The sequence below is a fragment of the Clinocottus analis genome, unplaced genomic scaffold (assembly GCF_023055335.1).
Source record: "Clinocottus analis isolate CAN_PGR_092001 unplaced genomic scaffold, fCliAna1.0.p SCAF_11, whole genome shotgun sequence".
Taxonomy (NCBI): Eukaryota; Metazoa; Chordata; class Actinopteri; order Perciformes; family Cottidae; genus Clinocottus; species Clinocottus analis.
This window is the reverse complement of record NW_027175832.1, coordinates 10,444,717-10,465,638: the sequence shown is the minus strand read 5'-3', so window position 1 is coordinate 10,465,638 and position 20,922 is coordinate 10,444,717. Positions and strand designations below refer to the sequence as shown.

The window sequence follows — 20,922 nt, the reverse complement described above, 5'->3', positions numbered from 1 at the left end:
TGACACAGTAACAAGTACCAGTATAAGACTTGATGTTAAAAAAGGAAATTGCTGTTTACTGCCAAATCCTGACAATAATAGAGAGAAAGAGCTAATGTTAGCCTTTCAGAATATTATTGTAGTGACCCTGCGTCAGGAAGTTGCGAGACGTTGTCTGGCTTATTGGATGCTTTATTGTAGAACACAGAACAGGCTACTGTTGGCCCTAGCCTACGCCAAAACAACAGGAAAACACACTGAAAACCTCGCAACGAGCTTCAGGTTCGCTGTCTGTCGTCCTCTTCCCCGGACCGCAACACACACACTAATCCCCCTCCCTCACTCGCTCTGTCAATCACAGGGACGGTCATAGGTACATACTTTGAGTGACAGCTTACACAGCAACACAGCTTACATGACATTCACTTACCTCCCGAACTAGTAACTAACAATTAACATTGAGACCATAACATTACATGTCCTGAATCCATTACACTACCCTCCCCCCACAAAGTCCCTCGCCCCTGAGGGGGCAAACAAAATCTCTCAGGTGCCCTGGGGGTTCCTCTGAGGCTGCCATCGGCCTTGGGGAGAAGGGAAAAGGTTGAGGGGACACTGAGGCCAGGGGATGGCAAGGAAGGGGCAAGGTCAGGGGCACCAAGACCAACCGGTGAAGGCACGGCCGAAAGACTGGGCCCATTGGAAAAAGTTTGGGGGGTCATCCGGACTGAGTCCAGGGTTCCCTGTGTCCCAAGCTCTTGTCCTGGTGGGGTGCCTGTGCTTCGTTAGGGGGCCAGCCTGTCTCTGTGCAGAGCGACCTTCCTTCCGTGTGGTGGCAGCTGGACCCTGTATACCACTTCCCCAATTCTCTCCAGGACTCTGCAGGGCCCCAGCCATTCACTATCGAGCTTTGGGCACCTGCCTTTCTTTCTCTGCGGGCTATATACCCAGACCAGCTCGCCGACTTCAAAATGTCGCCATCTGATGTGCACGTCGTGGTTCCTCTTTTGCCTTGCACCCACACTGCGCAGCTGGTTCCTGGCAAACTCGTGGGCCGACTCCAAGCTGTCCGAGAGTTTCCGAGCATAGTCGAGCTCCGGGGGGCCGGCAGGAGCGTCAGGAGGTTTCCCCATCATCATCTCTGCTGGCGTCCAGATTTCTCTGCTGAGCATAAGAAGGGCAGGAGAACAGGAAGTGGAGTCCTGCACAGCAGACCTCTAAGCCATCAACACAAGAGGCACATGATCATCCCAGTCACGTTGGTGTTTAGCCGTCACTATGTCCAGCTGCTGTGCCAGCATGCGGTTGAATCTTTCAACCAGCCCATCGCTCTGTGGATGGAAGGGTGTTGTGCGGGTCTTGTGGGAGCCCAGTTTGTCACACATGGCAGCAAAGACACAAGACTCAAAGTTTCTGTCTTGATCTGTGTGGATGACTTCAGGGGCCCCAAATCTGCTAAACATTCCGCCCACCAGAGCATCCACAATCGTTTCCACCTCCTGGCTTGGCAGGCAGTAAGCCTCGGGCCAATTAGTAAAATAGTCTATGACAGTGAGGATGTAACGGTTACCTCTCTCTGAGTGAGGGAACGGCCCAAGAACATCAATCCCCACCCTCTCCATGGGGCACCCAGCCGGAAACTGTTGGAGCTGGGCATGAGATCTGTCCGCAGGGCCTTTTCTTGCAGTGCAGCTGTCGCAGCGGCGACAGTAGTCGTCCACATCCCACCTATGTTGGCCCCAGAAGAACCCTGGTCGGAGTCGGCGGAGGGTTTTAGTAACCCCGAAGTGACCATATCCCGGCACTCCATGCATTGCTCGGAGCACTGTCTCTCTCAGAGCCCTGGGTACAACCACTTGCCACTGTGTCTCTCCAGTCGCAGGCTCTTTCCACCCCCTCTGTAGCACACCATCACACATGTGCAGGGCAGACCGTCGCAGTTTCTCTGCCAGACCTCCCTCACTGCCAAGACTCTTTCACAGTCGTCAGGTGGAGAAGCGTTTGTCACATGTGTGTGTGGACTTGCAGCTGGCCGGACAGAGGCTGGGGGTGGGTGCAGCTCAGCAGCTAGCACGGTCTGTTACATTATTAAATATCCTTAACAATATGAAGGTTGGTAAGTTATTGGTTACAAAGATGGTCCATCACAATAAATTACATGTAGAATTCTACAACCTTGGCAGAAATGTGTGTGCCGTGACATAACAACTCTTTCTTCTTTTGTATCTTTTACTAGGCCAAATGGACAGTGCCTAAAGGTTGCGGAAACTCTTGCTTTTTTATTTTGGCGATCGCTTACTATGGAGGCATATGCCACCCTGCGGTGGATGGTTATATATAGCATGTCATTTCATTTTTATTTAGACCCGAGGGTTTCAAATCCTTTGTCAGGCAGTCCTTTATTCATTTGAAAGGGTGAAAGGATGTAATTCAATAGTTCACAACACCATGGCTGGACACTAATTATGGAAGAGTAGGAGGAGCTGCTGTTGTTGCCGTATAGATACCTAGAGGTACTTGTAATGTGTGCATACCTAGAGGTACTTGTAATGTACGGATACCTAGAGGTCCTTTGTAATTTATGCATACCTAGAAGTCATTGTAATATATGAATACCGAGAGGTCCTTGTAATTTATGGATACCTTGAGGTCCTTAGCGCTGAAGTGCCGCACTATTCACGCAGGCTGTGGCTGCCCAGTAGGTTAACGCAGAAACGTAGTATGACCATTAAGCCTAGTTCATGCTTCTGCGTCAGGTCGACGTCGTACCAACACTAGCACGAAAAACAACAGAACCATCCTGAAAAAAAAAGGTCAGAAACAATGGATACATTTGTCATGCCCTGATAACTACGCTATGATTGGCCAGTCTGGGGAGGGACCTAATGAAGGTTTTTTTTTCTTTTATAAATTTGCCATTAAAATAGGGTGTGGTCTGAAACCTGCTTAAGTGTCCCTGTAACAACACCCACCATTGATGTCATGGTTGAAAACGGTCAGTAAAATTTAATTTCACACTATGATGGTTTAACTCGATAATTAATCCGTGGTCCACTGTGAAGGGGATCTCACTGGTCACTGTAGTTCTTTACACCGCTAGAATTCAGCCATCATTAATTTTATTATATTCACCAGTGTGTTTCCAATGATGACGTGTAAAAATGATCAAACTTAATGTCTGATAACTCTGTACAGAAAGTGAGAAAGCAGTTGAATTCTACAGTCGGCCCAGCAGACACAGATGGCTAAGGAACTGTAAAGTACCCGAATGACTTGCACATGCAACCTAAACCATTTCAAAGAAACCACAACAGCTGTTACAACTGAGGAGGTAGCTCTTGTTGGACAGCTGGTTGACTTTCCTCTGCACCTACCTGTTCTGATTAGGAACTTGTTCTACAGGAACAAAGGCAGGCTAATCTCAAACTATGTTAATGTGATGGCTAGACTGGAGGGCCAGGGCAACAAAAGTCAGCCAAAAAGATTTTCATGGGTTGTTAAGTTATTCTTTAAGCCCCCGCAAGTTCACACATTGTTATTAAACCATGAAGCTCCACAAACCCTAAACATTACTCAGATGTAACACTGTTTATTTAACGCTGTAATGGTTACAATTTACGTCACGTGATCTGAACTTACCTACAAATGTGTGTATTTTTAAAACCTGGAACCTATTTCCCCATATTTTTGTGAATATTGAGGGCAACAGATTTTTTTAAATTTAATTATTTTTTTAAATTGGTCCAGAATTGATAAAAACCTTGTTTATATACAAAATGTATATACAAATGTAGAGTAGCTCACGAAAAACAAGAACATTGTGACAGAGTGGGTGAGAACTTACCACTTGCCATATTTATTGAGTGATTCGATGTGGCATTTCATTTCTTTATCATATCTTGTGTTACTTACTATACACACCATGTGTTTCAGAGTCTGAAGAAGGAGGCACCCAGCCATTTCCTCTGTTATACACTGAATGGTGTCAGCTGTGGCATCATGGGGTTAGTCTAAGGTAGGTCGATTATGTAAAAGTATGTATTTAGGCTGATTTGGATTTGTTATGCATGTTTGCAAGGTATACCCTATGTTAGGAGTATTTAAAAGTGTTTCTATCTGAAGTGAATATTTGAAGTATAGCTTTGTAACTTAACATGTGTAAAGAAGTAAATGATTTCACCTGCACTTATGGTGCAAACCAGATCTTGTTGATTGAGAGCAGTATTTAAAAAGATGCCATTGGATGTTACAGGAAGGAAGACCTTTGATGTGAGGTTATGGTCAGTTAATATAAGTTACGTAACACTGAGTCGGATTTATTCAGTTAGTTGTTTGTTTTGTTTCTTTTAAGTGTTTATATAGTTATGTTTGGTTACCTGTGTAGCATAGCTACTAATGAACAATAAACACCTTTGGGTTTCTGGACTAAGTATTGCGTGTCTGCCTCCTACCACTTTCCAAGCCACACGGGTCAGGCTTCACCACATTCATGATCCCCAATTTGAATTTTCTGATTCAACAGACACCTTGTAGAAATGTTAGTTTTATTATGCGTGTGCATATCTGTGGGTATCAATCGTCATTGAGATAGAGCATCGAGGCAGCAGTGGCAAGAAGTGCAGCAGCTGTAGCCATGGCAACACCTAAACAGAGAGGACAATTAGGACACTCATACCATACCTGTAATTGTTAATTTGTAACACATTTAAAAAGTATTTAATGTGACCGGTCTATTATAGTAGATTAACTATGTTAGAGCAGTGATGAGAATGACGTTCTGAGAAACCACGCCAAACACAATCTAACGCGTGAAAGCAACTCCCTGCACAGGGCATGCTGGGAAAAGAGGCGGGGAACAAACAACACATTACACAAGTATGTGCACCATTTGCTTGTGAGAACCAATAATATTGCCTGGTCGATTTGTACTTTGTGATAAGCATGAGTTAACCATGTTGTAAAGAGGTGGCACAAGGTCTAGGAGTATTTACTACGTTGTGGTGACGCTATAAGGTTGTAGGCTTTTACCAATGTAGCTGTTCCTCTTGGGCTCCTGTGCTTCAATGGTTTCCACGCTGGGCTCTGGAAACGCACAACACACCGTTTCACAAACTGCTTTTAAAATCTCAGAAACCCAAATTTATTGGGGAAAATTCAGGTTAAGAATGGAAATCAGAGAATTCCTTTAAACGAAGTGTGAGAACCTAATTTCAACAGCTTTGCATACATACAGCTGGTCAAGACAGCTTTTCTTCACTGTCAGCTTGTATTGTACAAACACACTGCTCAGCTGTGGAAACGCTGAGAGTTCATGTCAGTTTGAGTTGGACTTTGGATGGAATTTTTCTGGATACTCATAACTAAGGTAATGATCCATCTTTTCATGGCCAGAAACAACGCTAAACATATACTTTAGGGTGGGCTTATTGTGATTGACAGGTAGCTACCACAGTGTGGTCCACTTTGGGGGTTTTACCAGCTCTCATCCTTCTACAGTGTGTTTTCACTTCATATAGGTTAAATGCAACATTTTGGTCACCTAAAAATGTCTTATTCAGCCTTCTGTTGTATTAGCTTCGGCCTCTAGTGTCACTGCAGGTTTAAAAAAAACAAGACGGCGACGGCAAGAATGTCAAACTCAAGGCTTCACAACAGCAGTTTACAAACTATTGTGTGACGTCAGGGTGAAGAAGTCCACTTCTTATATACGATCTATGCTTTTATCCCAATGTGCTCTAAATGAAAATGATCTGGTGTGAAAATCCTACTTCTGAACAGAAATGATGAACTACATGGTAAATAGTAGACACTGGACACACTCTTCCTACCAGCTGCAGCCTCTCTCTCTCGGACTTCAGCAGGCGTTTCCTGCCTGGTATCCAGGTCTTTCTCGGTTGCGTCGATGTCCAGCATCTCCTTCAGCCTGTCAGTCACCTCTGACAGGCCCTCGTCACTGAAGTGGTAGTCACACACACACACCGGCCCGCTTGTTTTTACCGGATAGAAGATACGATGGGGGAGGCAGAACTGCTCTGGAAGAAAAGACGGTCAGAGGGGAGCGGTTGAGAGACTTTTCCTGCTGAATGTTACTATTGTTATGAATAAAGACGCTAAATTGAGACTAGGTTACTTAAGAAAACGGGTGAATCCTGTCTAACCTCAGCGTGCGTTGACAAGTACTGTGCTGGGTGAGGCAAAGTGTTTCTTTCATGTAAAGTCGTATGCGTCCATGCAAAAACAACAAAAAAACTTTAACAATAAAAAAAAGTTCGGTAAAAAACTAAAACAAATTGTACCTCCTAACTGTACGCAGCACCAAGTCATAGATACTTACAGAATTCAAATTAGGGCTGTGAAATGATTACAAATTCTAATCGGATTAATCATGATTAATCCCATACTACCGATATTCTCTGTATATTTGTGTAAAAACATAATGATTTATGATAAAAAACAGATATATACATTGTCATTTATACATTGGCGTGCTGTTGTAAACAATGCAACTACAGGCCGTGAGGTGAACCCCGTTATCGTTTCATCCCGCTCCACAGTCGTGCATCTACACGATCTTTAGCTCATAGTAAAGAATGAGTCGTGCTAAACTACCAAAAAAAAAGTTTGTCGCTGAACTAGTTTCTTTAGAGCGTAACAGGATATTCGACGCAAGTGGAGGTGACGAGGTGCTCAGTGTTGCCAGATTGGTGATGGCGTAGTATCGTACCAAAGGCTCAACATGGTTATATTTGGAGGATAATTATCCTGCATCTGGCAACCCTGAGATCGGTCGACCAATGACAGTTCTCTCTACCGTCAGAGCTCGCGTTAGAAGATGAACGTAAGATACCGTTTCAAAACTTGTAAGGGTGCAATTACTAGTTTGTGAAAGACTCAGAGAAAGACAAATATCCAACGAGGCAAAATCCCAGACGCTTTTAGAATCCCTGCCGGAAGCATTTTTTAGGTCTCGAAAAGAGGACATGTCCGGGAAAAAGAGGACGTCTGGTCACCTGGTAATTCTCATTACTCAAAGAAGTCCAGTGATCCTCTGTCAGCGCCACATGATCCGTAGCAGCCAAGTCATTTTCCGTTTTGTTCTTTCCAGCTTTATACAGTTGGTGGATTTGTCATGATTGTGTGTCTTTGCGGTGCTTTGATGCTCGGGTCCCTCGTTGCCACTCGCAAAACTTTGGTGAACCCCTCACCCTCAACAATATTAATTCCGCAACTGTGCTGCTCAGCTTGTCACAGGCAGACTTAGTGAGGGGTCTACGTTGTTCAGTGAGGCTGGTTTGACACATTCCTCTTGAATTCCCCTCGCCGACCAACATGCTTCGCGTTGAGATGTTAAGGCTGGTTGTGCTGGTGAAACGTCAACTTCTTCCCGAGTGAACATCTGACATCTACGTCTGACTGCATTAGAGCGGAAATAGTTAAATAGGTATATTGGAAGCTCATTCTGCGCATGCGTTAAAAAAATTAACTAATTAATCCTGCAATTTAATCATAATGCGTTAACGCATTATTTTTCACAGCTCTAATATAAATACATTGCATGTGTTGGCTCACATAATGAAAGCGTTTGTGAAAACTTTGTGCATATCAAACTCATCAGGTGTGATTAGTTATTGTGCAAACTGGGAGACAATTGCACACGTGTGCCAAAGCATGTGCAATTTGCTTGAATAAAGATTGTCATCTATTGTCAACAACAAAGTAACCGAGTGAGTTACTTCCACGGCTGAAGAAGAGTGGCTGAAGAGTGAAGCTGCTGCAGAGACAACACGGGGAGACGGAGACAGAAATGGCTTCATTGTGTTGTACCGTTCTCAGCTGAGAAACATAAAATGTTCCCATATATTCAGAACATTTCCCTGTGTGCCCTCAGTGTCACCTACATCTTTAATTCACTGTCAGTGGAGCGGTTCCACACTTTATACTCGATGATGTCACAAATTTGGGTTTTAGTACTCTACTTTTTGGATTTGGAGCGGTTTATGTCAATTCATATTCTGGGACTGTCTCGAATCAGATGAACAACATGTATGGATTTTAAAAACCTTCGTCCTTAGGATGCGTGTTCTCTTTGTGTGTCGTTTACCCGGTGCTGCAACGCCAGTTAATCATTTCCGCACATCTCGTTCTACGCATACGCATATCGTCCTATCGTCACGTGAATCCCCACCTCTTTACTGGGATTTGTTGAGCCTAAACCCGCCCACCACTCCGACCTCAACCTTTACCTTGACTTCCACTATCTGGGGACAAAAGGCTCATGATTGGTGGAGCACACCGCTGTGTTTACCTCTCTGATGTCTGTCCCCATCCGACGTCCGCAGCTCCTCCAGCAGCATCTGAGCCCTCGTGGCCACCGTAGAGACCGCGTCCCTCTTCAGCAGCTGTCCACAATGGAGACTTCACCGTTTAAAAAAAAAAGAAAATGTAGCAGAAAGCTTTTGATTTGCCATCGTCTACAGATCACAGCCTTACCTTCTCGGCCAGTTTGGCTTTGGGTTTGTTGCTGTGCAGGTAAGCTCTGCTGTGGATGGCTCCCCTGACTGAAACGCTGCCTCCACAGCGTTGGATCACATCTGTCGACCTCCGCTCATCCTAGCACACACACAGGAAATCACCGTCCTGTTATACACAGCACGTACCACAAACTAAAGATGCATTAACAGTGGAGAGTTGGGCTTTTTTTTAAATCACAAACTATTGCAAAACCAATTCTCAACAGGCCTCGTCTATAAATAGTGAGAGTAAATTTGTGCGTATTTATACTGCCTTTTCCTCATCGCAACTAAATCAAAACTTTATGCGTGAAAAGTTAAATACTTCATAAGTGAGACGAAAACATTTGTATTTTTCATTGCTCTCCTCAGTCAAACAAACACACACGGGGTGACACCGTAATGCCATCGTCAAATGTTCACAGTGATGGAAAAATGTGCTGATGAAACAAAGGATAACTCATCATTCACAAATAACAACCTGGCGGCTTCAAAATTAAACCTTCAGCCTCGATTTATTAGTCATATAGTTTGTATTTAAGATGCTATAAATCTGCTGGGTAAGCCTCCTAAAAAAAACTGTTTGGGTCATACTGTTTAATAAAATACCCTTAAAAAGAGACAGTTTATTCCAAAATCTGAAATAAATCTTAAGTGTCAATTATCAGTGTGGATTGTTTTGGTTTGAGTTCCCCGGTGTTGGAGATGTCTGACTTCTCTCCAAAATGATGGCACTCCAGCTCACGCCAAAACAATATGGATTATAGTCTGTTTCCCTCTCATCAGCACACCAGCCTTTCATATAGGAGTCCATGTAGTATGTAGGCTACAAAAGCTCCCTCATGTGGCTTAAATGAGTACTGCAGATATAAATAAGAATTCCAACAATTTACTTGGCGACGCTCATAAAATCTCCTGCGACCTACTTGTGGATCCCGATCTAGTGTCTGGAAATGACCGGTGTATTTCATATACAGTGTTTGGCCGGTATGCAATACATTTGAATTCATTTTGAATGACAATGTCTGAGTTATAGATCAAATGTAGGCCTGTTCTACAAATATTAAAGCTACAATGTTTACATTTACAATTGGTGGACAATAGTGTGAGTGTGTTGCTCTCTCTTACCGGCGTGATGAGCAGCTGAGCCGTGTACGTCTGTCTCACATTCCTCTTCTACGGAAAGAGGCAATAACAGACACAATTACACTCCCAGGAATTGCAGTTCTTTATGGTTTTTAATATATAAAAGTTACTTATATAGTTAGTTGGTGTTTTACCCTCTAATCAGCAGGGTCAGGGCGTGTGTTTATCAAGTATCTCAGAATCACTCAGAGGTCTTTTGTTTAAAAGTATTTAAAATACTCTACTTTTTCTCACTCTATCATCATAATCTACGAATATGCAAATTTTATTTGTTTGAAAACTGCTGGACGTCTTTTGGACATTAAAGTGGGTTTTCCTTCTCCGAGACGCTCGATAAGTACCAGCTGTGTTCTTGTTGGCAGCAACTGTCTTTAGATGAATACAGATGTAAAGATGTAAAGATTGCTTAGCTGGAAACAACCTGTCCTCCTGTGAGCTCTGCGTCTTCTGCCAGCTTTCTCCCATCAATCAGACAAACTCCGCTCTCCAGCTGGTGTGCCCACACTTTGAGCCCCTCCTGAAACAAAGCATGGCCTGAGAACAGTTCCACTAAAGCTCCTGAAGGAATGAATGAACGTGTTTGTGTGTGACCGTGTGTTCTAGCACTAACCTTTAGACATTTATCCATTTCCTCCGTATCGGTTCTGTTGTCCGGCAGAGGCAGCAGAATGTCCAGGCTTAGACAACAGGACACCGTGCTCCAGGAGGAACACACTCCCGGCTGGTACTTCCAGTCTGCAGGCTTGGCCACGCTCTGCATTGGGACAGATGAAATGATGGGACGGATTAAATGCAGCGACCGTAGACGGAAGCCGTGGCTTTCGTGAGAAATGAAAGACGGACACGGACCTTGGGGTCTTTGATGTCGAAGGTTCTACATAAGGTCCTAAGACAAGGAGTTAAGGAATACCCACTCAAGGTGTCTGGTAATTAACAGATCCCGCGAGACGGCCCGGCAAAAAGGATACTTTCTGGTTTTGGGGTTGATGTGCAGTGCGACACAGTCGGTGACGTCATCATCTGCAAGGTTCCACAGTCGCTCGGAGGAGATGAGGTTCTCCACGGCAAAGACCAGCTGCACACAGACAGCGCACGAGGTTCAGAGGAAGAGAACACAGATACAAGCACATCAGCATCATGGTTATTCATTGATGTTGGAGACAAGATATTTGTATTCCAGATTTAAATACTTTAACTTTAAATACATTTCTGCTGATGTACAAATATTTGCATCAAAGTAGAACTCAAAACACAGTTATTCTTCACCTGAATCCAGTGCAAACAGACAGCTAAAATGAGTACAGTATATTAATCTTCTATTCTGGACAGCAGCCACAATCTTCAGGAAAGTCTTTCACAGGCTGACAGCTCCCCCAAAAAGTAAAGCCGAAACTTCTCCATCACCCCATGCTGGCTGGCTGCAAGTTTAGGAAGCACTTGATTTGATATGCAGCAGTGGGGACCAGTTTCATTAAAGGCCCCAATATGTCCATCAGACACAAAAGACATGGTCAAATAGTGTCCAGGTTGAAAAATACTGAAGTTGCCCGTTATGATCTGTGGAATCCCAAAACAGCTTAAGACCCATCTGTTTAGATTTATTTACATGCTATGTTGTTTTAATCTCTTTAGTGTTAAGTCTGTTCACTTGTTTTTTGATTGTGAAAGGCTCTTGAAGGGTGCCCTCTAAATGCACTTATGAATGTACTTGTCCCAACAATATTAGAAGCAAAGGGGAATCTGTCAGCGGATATTAAATGTATTTCTGCCTCCTAGTGGCCAGAAATGTAAGGACGCAGCTTTCAGACTCAGAATTAGAAACCGTTTATTGCCAGGAATGTTTTCACAAACGAGGAATTTACCTTGGCGGAAGGTGCAACATTAGGTATGAGACGTTAGACGAGACAAACAACAATCAACAGTCAACGAGTGTGCACATCATGTGAAATGTGTTTCTATGAATCCCACCTGTCGGAGTGTGGTTAGTGTGTCCTTGGCGTCAATGTCAGTGACGATGAAGACTCCCAAGACAGACAGGCCTCCGGGCAGCATCCGAGACACCTGCAAACAGAAGCAATATCGAGTCTCTGTAATAGCAGAAGACACTGGCCAAAACACAGTGCCTTTTATTGACAACCATAGTTCTCTTGCTGCCACTTCCACTGTTCAGCTTTGCCGTCAAACCCCAATGTAGATAACCCATACTGTCTGTACATTGTAAAGCACATCCGTAGCTAAATTTGATTCTGCAATGATATCATGACATGGAGCCAAAGATGTGTTTACAACTACTTCAAAAACACATGTAAACACTCAGGACCACATGAGCGTGCGTTGGGATGGAGCCTCGTCCCTCTCCACTCACCTGTCGAGCATGCTCAGTCACCCACTCCTTGTCCACAGAGTCTCCGGCCGCTGCAGGAGACTCCTCCCTTTGGGGCGTCCGGGTTGCCGTGACGACAAACTCCCTCTGGGTTGAGCTCTGAAACGTTTAGTCGTCAACATTGGTTATCATCACTCACACACACAGCGAATCCTCTGTCACATCATATCATGGTATTATGAGACACCAAAGCTCTAACTGACAGATGTTTTATCCAGTTTTACGTCCTGAACTTCTGGAGGAGTTCTACATATTATATTGTGTTGTTCTGTGATACAGGTGAGGCTATTTGTCTTGTTACATCCATACCAATGTTCCTGCAGTGGGGGACATCTGCAATCTATTGCAGCTGGTCTGACTTAACAACGAAGCTCAACAACAACAAAGAGGGATATGTGTGGACAACCTTACCTGCCCAATCAGCAGGCCTGTGACTGGACCTGCTTTTTGTTCACACTGTTTAGTCAGATATCCCTCCACGGCCTCTTCCACTATATAGCTGCGCCCCATGCTGCCTGCGGAAGGAAGGAGATGGGGGGGGGGGGGTGGTAGAAAGTCAGTGTAGCCCCTTCAGCAGAACGTCTGCATTGAGAAAGTGGAGACGTGGAACAATACAACACGGCTGAATAAGGCTTGACTTTTGGCGTTATCTACAAAAAACTCCAAGTATCTAACTATACCACGTACAACTTAAAGTCAACGTTCTAAACCCCCTACATTTAGGAGCTAACCGATATTAACTCTCTACGATTAGCTAATGTTGTATGGTCAAAGTTGCAACTCGAAATAGTTTGTATGCCTCACTAGCTAGCTAAGCTACGTGTAATGGGGAATACCTGACAGCGGCAAGCCAGTGGGTAGAATATGAAGCGTTTGACAGCTTGCAGGGATTCGTCAGCAGAGCAACAAAACTCAATGTACCAACATGCGTTGTGCAATGACGTATTTCCGTCGCATAACTTCGTCGCAGTGTGTCAATGGTCAAGTTACACATCGAAAGTCAAACAGCTAACGGAATCTTGTTGTAATTTTTATTTAGGAAAAGAAATTCCAGTAAACTTTAGCGAACTAACTTCACAAGAGTATTGTAACTGTTCAGATTACATCAATAAATAATAATACAGTAATAATAGTTATATTTGTGACGTTAATTCCGTCTGTGATGGAATTACACTGGCGTGGTGATGTTAGATGCGTCTATGGCTTCCTGTGTGACAGCTAGTGATCAGTTAAAGTAAGCTTTGTAATACTAAATTTTAAGTCCTTACAAATTCGCCATAACATACTAGCCACAGGATCGTCAATATTTGCTTTATTTTGAAAGTTCAAGTCAATATCCTGCTTTTGAACGTGCGCAGCTTGACACTCTCAGTTCGTTCATCGGAGCGCGTTTGTGGACAGTACAACGTTCATAATTTACCAGAGTTGGGTGTCAATTTACTGTTATTTTCCACTGGCGTAGCGTCAGGTGGAGATGGCGGCCGTCCTGCTTCAGGTTCTGGAGCGGCCAGAGTTGAATAAACTCCCGAAAGGCGTCCAGAACAAGCTCGAGAAGTTTGTAACGGAGCTGCAAAATGCTAACGAGGAGCTCAGGACGCAGCACGAGCGGTTCAAAGCGGACAGCGGTAGGTAGACGGTAGCTCGCCGGTTAGCATATGAGAGATGATCGGAGCCTGACGTCAAACTCAACTATACTGTGTCGTCTGGTACATCGGTTAATACAAATAATAAATAAATACAATGCTATGTTTGATCCACATTGCTTACAAACTCCTGCGAGCGTTAGCTACGATGTCACGTTAATGCTAACTTTGGCGGAAGACAATAAAGGTGACACCACCGGCTCTTAAACTTGACGTTTTAGTTCAGAAATGACGGCATGTTGTGTTGACTTAATGCTGACTCAAAAACAATTCCCAAATATACAATATTCTCTGTCAACCGAGGGAAGCGGTACATTACCATACATGTCATATGTTTTGTTAACGTTACTAAGAAGCGCAGCTGAATACAAAATAGTTAAGTTTTTATTTCTGATTTTAGAGGTGAATCCATCCTCCCCTTTTAAAATACACCACGCTTGCCTTGATAATTGTCAACTTAAGTGGGCTGTTCATATTGTTGTCATTGAGCTTGCCTGTGTAGAAGTTCAGAATATATACTATAAACCTTTTATCTGTATGTCCACACATGACACATGATGCCACCGCTGAGTTGCTCGTGCAGATCAAATTATGTGGCTGTTTCAAACTGCTGTCTTTGACGGATGAGACATAGAATAAAACTGTGGTTGTACTGTCTTGTATTACCTGTGTACTCATGTATTCCTCTTGCATGTCCTCATACCTACAGAGCAGCAGTACTTTGACATTGACAAGAGACTGTCGGAGAGCCAGGAACAGATCGTGTCTGCCACCAGAGACGTGCAGACGCTCAAGGAGGAAAATAGGAAACTCAGTGAGTCCTCACACACGTTTCCTTTCCTTTGTTTAATTGAGGGTACACAGTTGGCTCTCGTTGGATTCAACTTTCGGCCTTGCATAATTTTTGTGTTAGCATCCATGATCCTTGGTGTGAGCAGTGTCGTCTTTTCTTTTGTGCAGACGAAGAGCTGAGTACTCTGAAGGGAATAGAGGGAGAGACCCCTGAAGATAAACCACCACAGCAGGTAGGCATGCCCATCCACCTCATGAGAGAAACAGCGTCTGCTTACATTAGGAAGATATTTAAGCAAATGTATTTATTCAATTCAGTTTATTTTGTAAATTCACAGGGTAAATAATATAGCTTGAGTAAATTTTAGAAGTACCCAGATTTTTGGTTGACTGTTTAAAGTAAAACATATAATTGCATTTCATGTATCTTTTTTTGTCTGATTAGTGAAGAAGTGAAGAGCTAAAAAAAATTTCCCCCACACAATCCTGTGTATACAGCAGTTAACCTCTGAAATGTAGAATGTTCATTTAGAGTTATTCAAACAATCAAAGGTTTCCAATTTCCGACAAACCCTGAATAGTTTTGGAGTTCAAATGGTGTATTTATATGTTTTTGTTTACAGCAAACCAAGGCCAAGTATGAGATCGAGGCAGAGAAGAGAGAGCTGGCGAGGCTGCTGGAGAAGAGAACGCAGGAGGCGGAAAACCTGACTGGTAAGATATCAGACACACACACACACACACACACACTCTTAGTTTTTAGTCATGTGGTCAGACTGGGACCAGTTTTGGTTGGTCCATTTTCTTGATACAGCCCAAAACCACAATATATTTTAGGTTTTTCAAGGTTGATGTTTATTGTGTGTGTGTGTGTTGCAGAGGATGTGAAGCGTCTGAATGAGAAGCTGGCAGAGACCAGCAAAGTGAAGACGGAGCTGCAGCTCAAACTGGACGGCATACAGTCATCTGAGGCGTCTGTGCAGGTACACACTAGATCTCATGGAGAACTGTAGCGCAGTTAGCTGCAGTCTTTTCCATTAACGTATCGGAAAACGGCATGTCAGTGTGTCTGACCACCACCAAAGTTGCTTAAGGGGATAGTTGTTGGGGTTTTTTTTAGGGATGGTTGTATGAGGTACTCCATATTCGGTGTACACTATATTCAGAATATTGTCACCTTTCTACTTGTTGTCATACAGCCATTTCTGATCGGGGGACTGAAGCTGGTACATCTATCTATGCTCTCTTCAAAGCTATAAGACTCCTTTGACAAACATATACATTTTACTTGACAGAACACAGGGGTTGTTGATCTACCGCTGACTGGATCGGTTAGTTTTCTTTGAGTTGTTATGTGACTTTAGTGAATCCAAAATAACCATTTCAAACACCAAAGTCACACAAACTCAAACCCTTGAAGCAGTCGTAAAGACTTGAATTGATATCCCAAGTCCTCCGTTGGTCACAAATCCTCAGTACACCACTGAGTGTGTGTTTTTCTTCTTATACTAGAACCGAACAGTAGCAACCATGAGGCTCTGATTCATAATGTGCTTTTTGTGATGGCATGTCCTGCGTTTGCACGTCGTAGCACCGAGAGAAGCGCATGGAGCAGGAGAAAGCGTTGCACGAGAAGAAGATTGAGTGGCTGACGGCAGAACTGAAGACCAAAACGGACGAACTGCTGAACACATCCAGGGAGAAAGGAAGGGAGATCCTGGAATTGCAGGGGCTTCAGAAAAACTTCAAGGAGGAGGTAAAGGACAGCACACACAGACAATAGAAAAGTATAAACCAAGCAGGTTGTGTAAAGTGAGACAATGTTTTCAAAAAGAAAACATTCTGAGAAGTTGCACTTAACTTTCAATCCTACCCCAAAAAAAACTTGTTTGTTCAAGCCGCCTTTCACTGAAATATCTCATTACAAATAAAGACATCATGAGGCATCCTATCCACAGTGCTCATTTCTCTTTCTTTTCTCTTCGATAGGCGACCAGACTGGAAGGACAGCTGACCTCTCTGAAGCAAACCAGTGAAAGCCAGCTTAAAAGATGCGAGGACCTCAACAACAAACTGAAACAGGTGATGAAAACACAGAGGTGTCTCCAGCTGAGAACTTCATTTGGAGACAAGTCTTATTGACAAGTTAAAAACAACAAGCAACAGCAGAATAAATTGTTCGGCATTGGCAGAGAAGATTTGGCAAATGTTTCCTCCCACAAATCCATTTACCTAACAAATGGTGCACCGTTTAAAAGGACGGTATTACATGTATTGCCAAGACGCATTGTTACACCAGAGAAATAGATGACCAATCACTCATTTTTTGTTCGATGTTTAAATCATGAATGGTGTGTTTAACTGCATGAAAAATGAATCGGAGCCCACAAGGCCTAATATGAATGATTGCGGACAAGCAGTGTAGCATTTAAAAAAAAAATTTTTTTAAGCGGAGCTGAGATTTTTGGCATTAAAGACGAAATAACTTTTTGGCCTTTCTTCTATGTGAAACACTGTTTGAAGTCCCTGTATCCATGTGTGGTGTTATTCATCGTTTATATGGCCCCTCTGTCTCTCCAGGCTAAAGACGAGCAGAGTGCTATGGAGGAGAAATACCGCAATGAGCTCAACGCTCACGTCAAGCTGTCTTCCCTGTATAAGGTGAGAGTCTGGGCAGGCCATATGGGATAAATATATTCTCTTTATTTTGAAAAAAAGTAAGACATTGGCTCTAAAATTGTCCCGTCATGTTGTTCCCTCCATGTAAGTATGCAATGTCTTTGTTCTCCCTGTAGGGGGCAGCAACCGACATGGAGACGAAGAATCAAGAACTGAGCAGAGCAGTGGAAGAGCTCAGCAAGCTGGTTAAAGACACTGGGGAAGGTATTGCACTGGCTTTTACTTGTCTTTCAACACACAAAATTGTGCGTAACTCTGTCCCGACTATTGTTAGCTGTGTTTGGCCCGCTCATAGTCGTGATCCTGAAGTGTTAAACAGCGTAGGCGAGCGACCGGCCCTCACTGAATCAGGAAACTGGCGCCTTGAGCCCCGTTTCTATGTGTGACGTGTACGTGGTGGCCCGTGGAATCGATGACACTGTCCATTTTGTGCAGCCAATAAGATCCTGGACAAGAAGGTGTCGGATGGGGTGGAGCTAAAGACGAGGCTTGAGGCGGATCTTCAAGAGAAGATCCAGAAAATGGAGAAGGAGCTGGAGAATGCCACGGTGAAGGCTTCTGGCAAACACTGCTGTAAGAACACACACACATATATATGTTAATCAGTGTCTGATTTATACAGTGTTGTGTGTGTGTGTGTGTACACATGTGCGTTATGTGTGCGTGTTTTCTGCTCCAGGTGCGCCCTCTCTGACCGATGAGCAGCTAGATGCCATGTGTCCGTCGGCAGCTGCGATCGCTGCCATTGTGAAGCCCGGCATGAAGTTCTTTGATGTGAGTTTGAGGGGACGCTCCAGGGCCGTGTGACACGCATATCAGTAGTGAATGAAATGTCTGCATAATAACTGCTAAAGTATCCAGATATTTGCTCTTAAAGACTTGTGTTCCACACTTTGGCGCTGCATTGTTCCCATTAAAACCACAATGTTTGATCCCATGATCATTACAGCATAAAACATACATTCTGTTATTATCAGTCTTTCAATCTGAAGCTCAGGTTCAAAATTATTCAAATTTTTCTCGTGTTTGCCCTGTGGGGCAAATACAGGTCGTTTTACTGGTTTCCTTCAGAGGCATTGCTGCTGTATGATGTGTTTTATCTAATGCTTTAAAAGCGATGTTGACGCTAAGCGTAGACATATCCCAGACTGTGAAATACATCCTCATAGCATTTGGTATAAAGAAAACAATGCAGAAACAGTTTTTATTCATAAAAACACCCTGCCATTAAAAGAGTTAACATTCAGAAAATGAATGAATCTCTGGGACAGGTCGTTTTTTTTTGCCTGCCCCAAAAAAAAAGTCGCCACCAAAAAAAAGGTCACACACTAATATTTCGTTGGACCGCCTTTAGCTTTGATTACGGCACGCATTCGCTGTGGCATTGTTTTGATAAGTTTCTCCAATGTCACTAGATTTATTTCCATCTAGTGTTGTATTAATTTCTAACCAAGATCTTGTATTGATGATGGTAGAGTCTGACCGCTGCACAAAGCCTTCTCCAGCACATCCCAAAGATTCTCAATGGGGTTAAGGTCTGGACTCTGTGTGAAAATGATGTCTCATGCTCCCTGAACCACTCTTTTACCATTTGAGCCCAATGAATCCTGGCATTGTCATCTTGGAATATGCCTGTGCCATCAGGGAAGAAACAATCCATTGAAGGAATAACCTGGTCGTTGCTGAACCTAGACCTGAGCAACTGCAGCAACCCCAGATCATAGCACTGCCCCGACAGGGTTGTACAGTAGGCAGTAGTAGTTAAATCCAGATGGCAACTCTTTTTTTGGCCAGGCAGTGTATGTGTAATGGGATTTTGTGTCCTTTTTATGTTTTCGAGTCAAACTTGATTTTTTTTTTTTCTCCAACAAAGCTTGAGTTAAGTTCAACAGTAACATGAAAACATATAGCAAAGAAATCAGCTTACCATGAATGCACAAAGAATGTCTAAGTCCATATCTAATTTCCATTTTAATTAACATATTGCACATTTAAGAGGGCCATTGGTTTCCACTGCTGTTAAGTAACTGTAGTCTACCTCACTCTGGTGCTGTTACTTGGTGAAGCGAGTATTAACTCCTCCCCCTCTGCCCTTGCACTTTCAGCTGTATAATGCATATGCGGAGTGTCAGACGCAGCTTCAGCTCGAGAGGCAGGAGACCAGGAGAGTGAGCCGAGTTCTGGATGAGATCGTCCTGGAGGTCGAGTCCAAGGCCCCGGTCCTCAAGCGCCAGAGAGAGGAGTACGAAAGCATGCAGAGATCCATGGCCTCGCTGTGCAACAAGCTGGAGCAGGCTCGCACGGTCCGCCAGACGTTTATCTGTTTATGTCAACGTTTACATTCCATTGTGGCATCAAGTGTGTTTATTCACTTTTTGGCGACGTATTCTGAGGAGTTTAACATTCGTTTGTTAACTTTTTGTCATTAGGAGATCTACGGTTTGCAGAAAGAGAAAGAAGAGGCCAAGCAGCGCTGTGATGGCATGGAGAGAGACAAACTGAGGACAGAGAGACATTTAGAGGATACATCTACTCAGGTGCAGACACACAACAAGCTGTACATGTTTTCAAAGAAATCTAAAGGCAGTGAATTCAACTGTTTTACGAGGAAAAAGAAAGAAATGACAGTAATGTTACATAACTTGTTAACGTATACTATCTGTACCTTGTGTTTAGAATGCTTGGAGAAATTAAACTCATTTAGACCAAAAACATGAATGCGTTTAGTTCCATTTAGAACTTTGGGCCGTGTGCACTTCATTCTCTTTTAGTCGAAGGAGTATAACAATAACAAACTCTTGAAGGAAAAAAAAGAAATGCACCTGCAAAAACCTTTTCCACAGAAGAAGAAAAAATAAGCTATCAACCTCCTTCTCGGGGCCTGCGTTTTTCTGATTTATTTTGATACAATTATTCATCAATTATGTGAACAGTGGTTTGATTATATATTCTCTTCAGGTTATGCAAATACAGAATGAAAGGAGATCCCTGCTGCCTGGTGCAGATTAAGCCATTCATAACTGTGTCTCTTGTCCAGGTGTGTGCTCTTCTGGTGGAGCTGGAGGAAGCCAGGGGTAATCAGGTGACAAGGGAGGATGGCAGCTCCGCCAACATTTCCAGCACCTCTGAGGTCATCAGTCCGCACCAGCTGTCCTTCCGCAGTGTGGAGGAGCTGCAGAGACAGAACCAAAGCCTGCTGAGACAGCTAAGGGAGCTGGAGGAGGAAAAGGACAGACAGCTGAGCCAAGTGACATCAGCGCGGTAATAAGTGCCATCACTGACGCAACAACAACAACTGGGCTTTCTCGCAAAACCACAAACAAATGATGTTAAAGTATTCATCTGCTGGGTCTGTAACACTGAGTTCCAAATTCCACCTGACCCAACCACCACAAGCTTGAGCAAAACCTCTTCCGGGAATAACTCATGACTAGCACAACGACTAAAATCGTAGATTACTTCGTCCCTTACGTCCAGTCAATAGTTAAGTAGGGTTGGGTACTGAGAACCGGTGCTAATATGGCACCGGTTCCAAGACTTCCGGTACCTACCCGACTGAAACACAACGCAGATTTTGGTGCTTCGTTTTTTTTTTTTACACTACACTAAATGTTGCACGGTATACAGATATAGCGCTAAAAACATACCAACACGTTAAAAACGATAGGATTTTGTATATTTTTAGTAAGGATACTTTAGCGCAGATCAGAGCGCAGTGACTGTTCCGCTTCCATCCCATTGTGGCTATAATTCTTAAACGCCATGCGTATCTTTTCATGTTCGGTCATTT

At 43.5% G+C, this 20,922-nt stretch overlaps 2 protein-coding genes across 5 annotated transcripts in view; one reads left to right on the top strand and one right to left on the bottom strand.

Annotated features, from left to right (window-relative positions):
* Window positions 1-4,506: 4,506 nt before the first annotated feature.
* odr4 (odr-4 GPCR localization factor homolog) lies at window positions 4,507-13,586 on the bottom strand. Of its 3 annotated transcripts, none has more exons than XM_068601920.1 (14): window positions 13,439-13,586; window positions 12,430-12,533; window positions 12,001-12,117; window positions 11,604-11,696; window positions 10,604-10,710; window positions 10,485-10,521; window positions 10,246-10,389; window positions 10,057-10,152; window positions 9,618-9,665; window positions 8,470-8,589; window positions 8,285-8,378; window positions 5,808-6,011; window positions 5,008-5,061; window positions 4,507-4,622 (listed from the first exon to the last, which is right to left on the bottom strand). In XM_068601920.1, exons 2-14 carry the CDS (start codon window positions 12,526-12,528, stop codon window positions 4,552-4,554), a joined length of 1,284 nt encoding a protein of 427 aa, XP_068458021.1. In that variant the 5' UTR covers window positions 12,529-12,533; window positions 13,439-13,586; the 3' UTR covers window positions 4,507-4,551. The 3 variants fall into 3 exon arrangements, with proteins under 3 accessions (XP_068458021.1, XP_068458005.1, XP_068458013.1); XM_068601904.1 differs by lacking the exon at window positions 13,439-13,586 and adding an exon at window positions 12,855-12,935; XM_068601912.1 differs by lacking the exons at window positions 4,507-4,622; window positions 5,008-5,061; window positions 13,439-13,586 and adding an exon at window positions 12,855-12,935 and having other exon boundaries at window positions 5,814-6,011; window positions 8,285-8,394.
* The window catches only part of LOC137803430 (nucleoprotein TPR-like), a 28,153-nt gene continuing 20,512 nt past the window's right edge, over window positions 13,282-20,922 (top strand). For both annotated transcript variants that reach the window (XM_068601892.1, XM_068601884.1), the window contains exons 1-14: window positions 13,282-13,643; window positions 14,371-14,475; window positions 14,622-14,686; window positions 15,077-15,167; window positions 15,333-15,436; window positions 16,045-16,209; window positions 16,443-16,535; window positions 17,034-17,114; window positions 17,249-17,336; window positions 17,568-17,705; window positions 17,812-17,906; window positions 19,238-19,435; window positions 19,562-19,669; window positions 20,170-20,393. In XM_068601892.1, coding sequence (XP_068457993.1) covers window positions 13,493-13,643; window positions 14,371-14,475; window positions 14,622-14,686; window positions 15,077-15,167; window positions 15,333-15,436; window positions 16,045-16,209; window positions 16,443-16,535; window positions 17,034-17,114; window positions 17,249-17,336; window positions 17,568-17,705; window positions 17,812-17,906; window positions 19,238-19,435; window positions 19,562-19,669; window positions 20,170-20,393 — 1,706 coding nt within the window. In that variant the 5' untranslated portion in view covers window positions 13,282-13,492. The remainder of the gene's footprint in view (window positions 13,644-14,370; window positions 14,476-14,621; window positions 14,687-15,076; window positions 15,168-15,332; window positions 15,437-16,044; window positions 16,210-16,442; window positions 16,536-17,033; window positions 17,115-17,248; window positions 17,337-17,567; window positions 17,706-17,811; window positions 17,907-19,237; window positions 19,436-19,561; window positions 19,670-20,169; window positions 20,394-20,922) is intronic.

Bases quoted from the DNA above. Each gene is read 5' to 3' on its own strand.
- odr4 (XM_068601920.1), bottom strand. From the start codon at position 12,528: ATGGGGCGCAGCTATATAGTGGAAGAGGCCGTGGAGGGATATCTGACT. The intron at 8,379-8,469 runs GTAAGGCTGTGA...CATTGTGGACAG, and splicing joins AAGCCAAACTGGCCGAGAAG to CTGCTGAAGAGGGACGCGGT. The intron at 6,012-8,284 runs GTAAACACAGCG...CTTTTCTTCCAG, and splicing joins TGGGGACAGACATCAGAGAG to AGCAGTTCTGCCTCCCCCAT.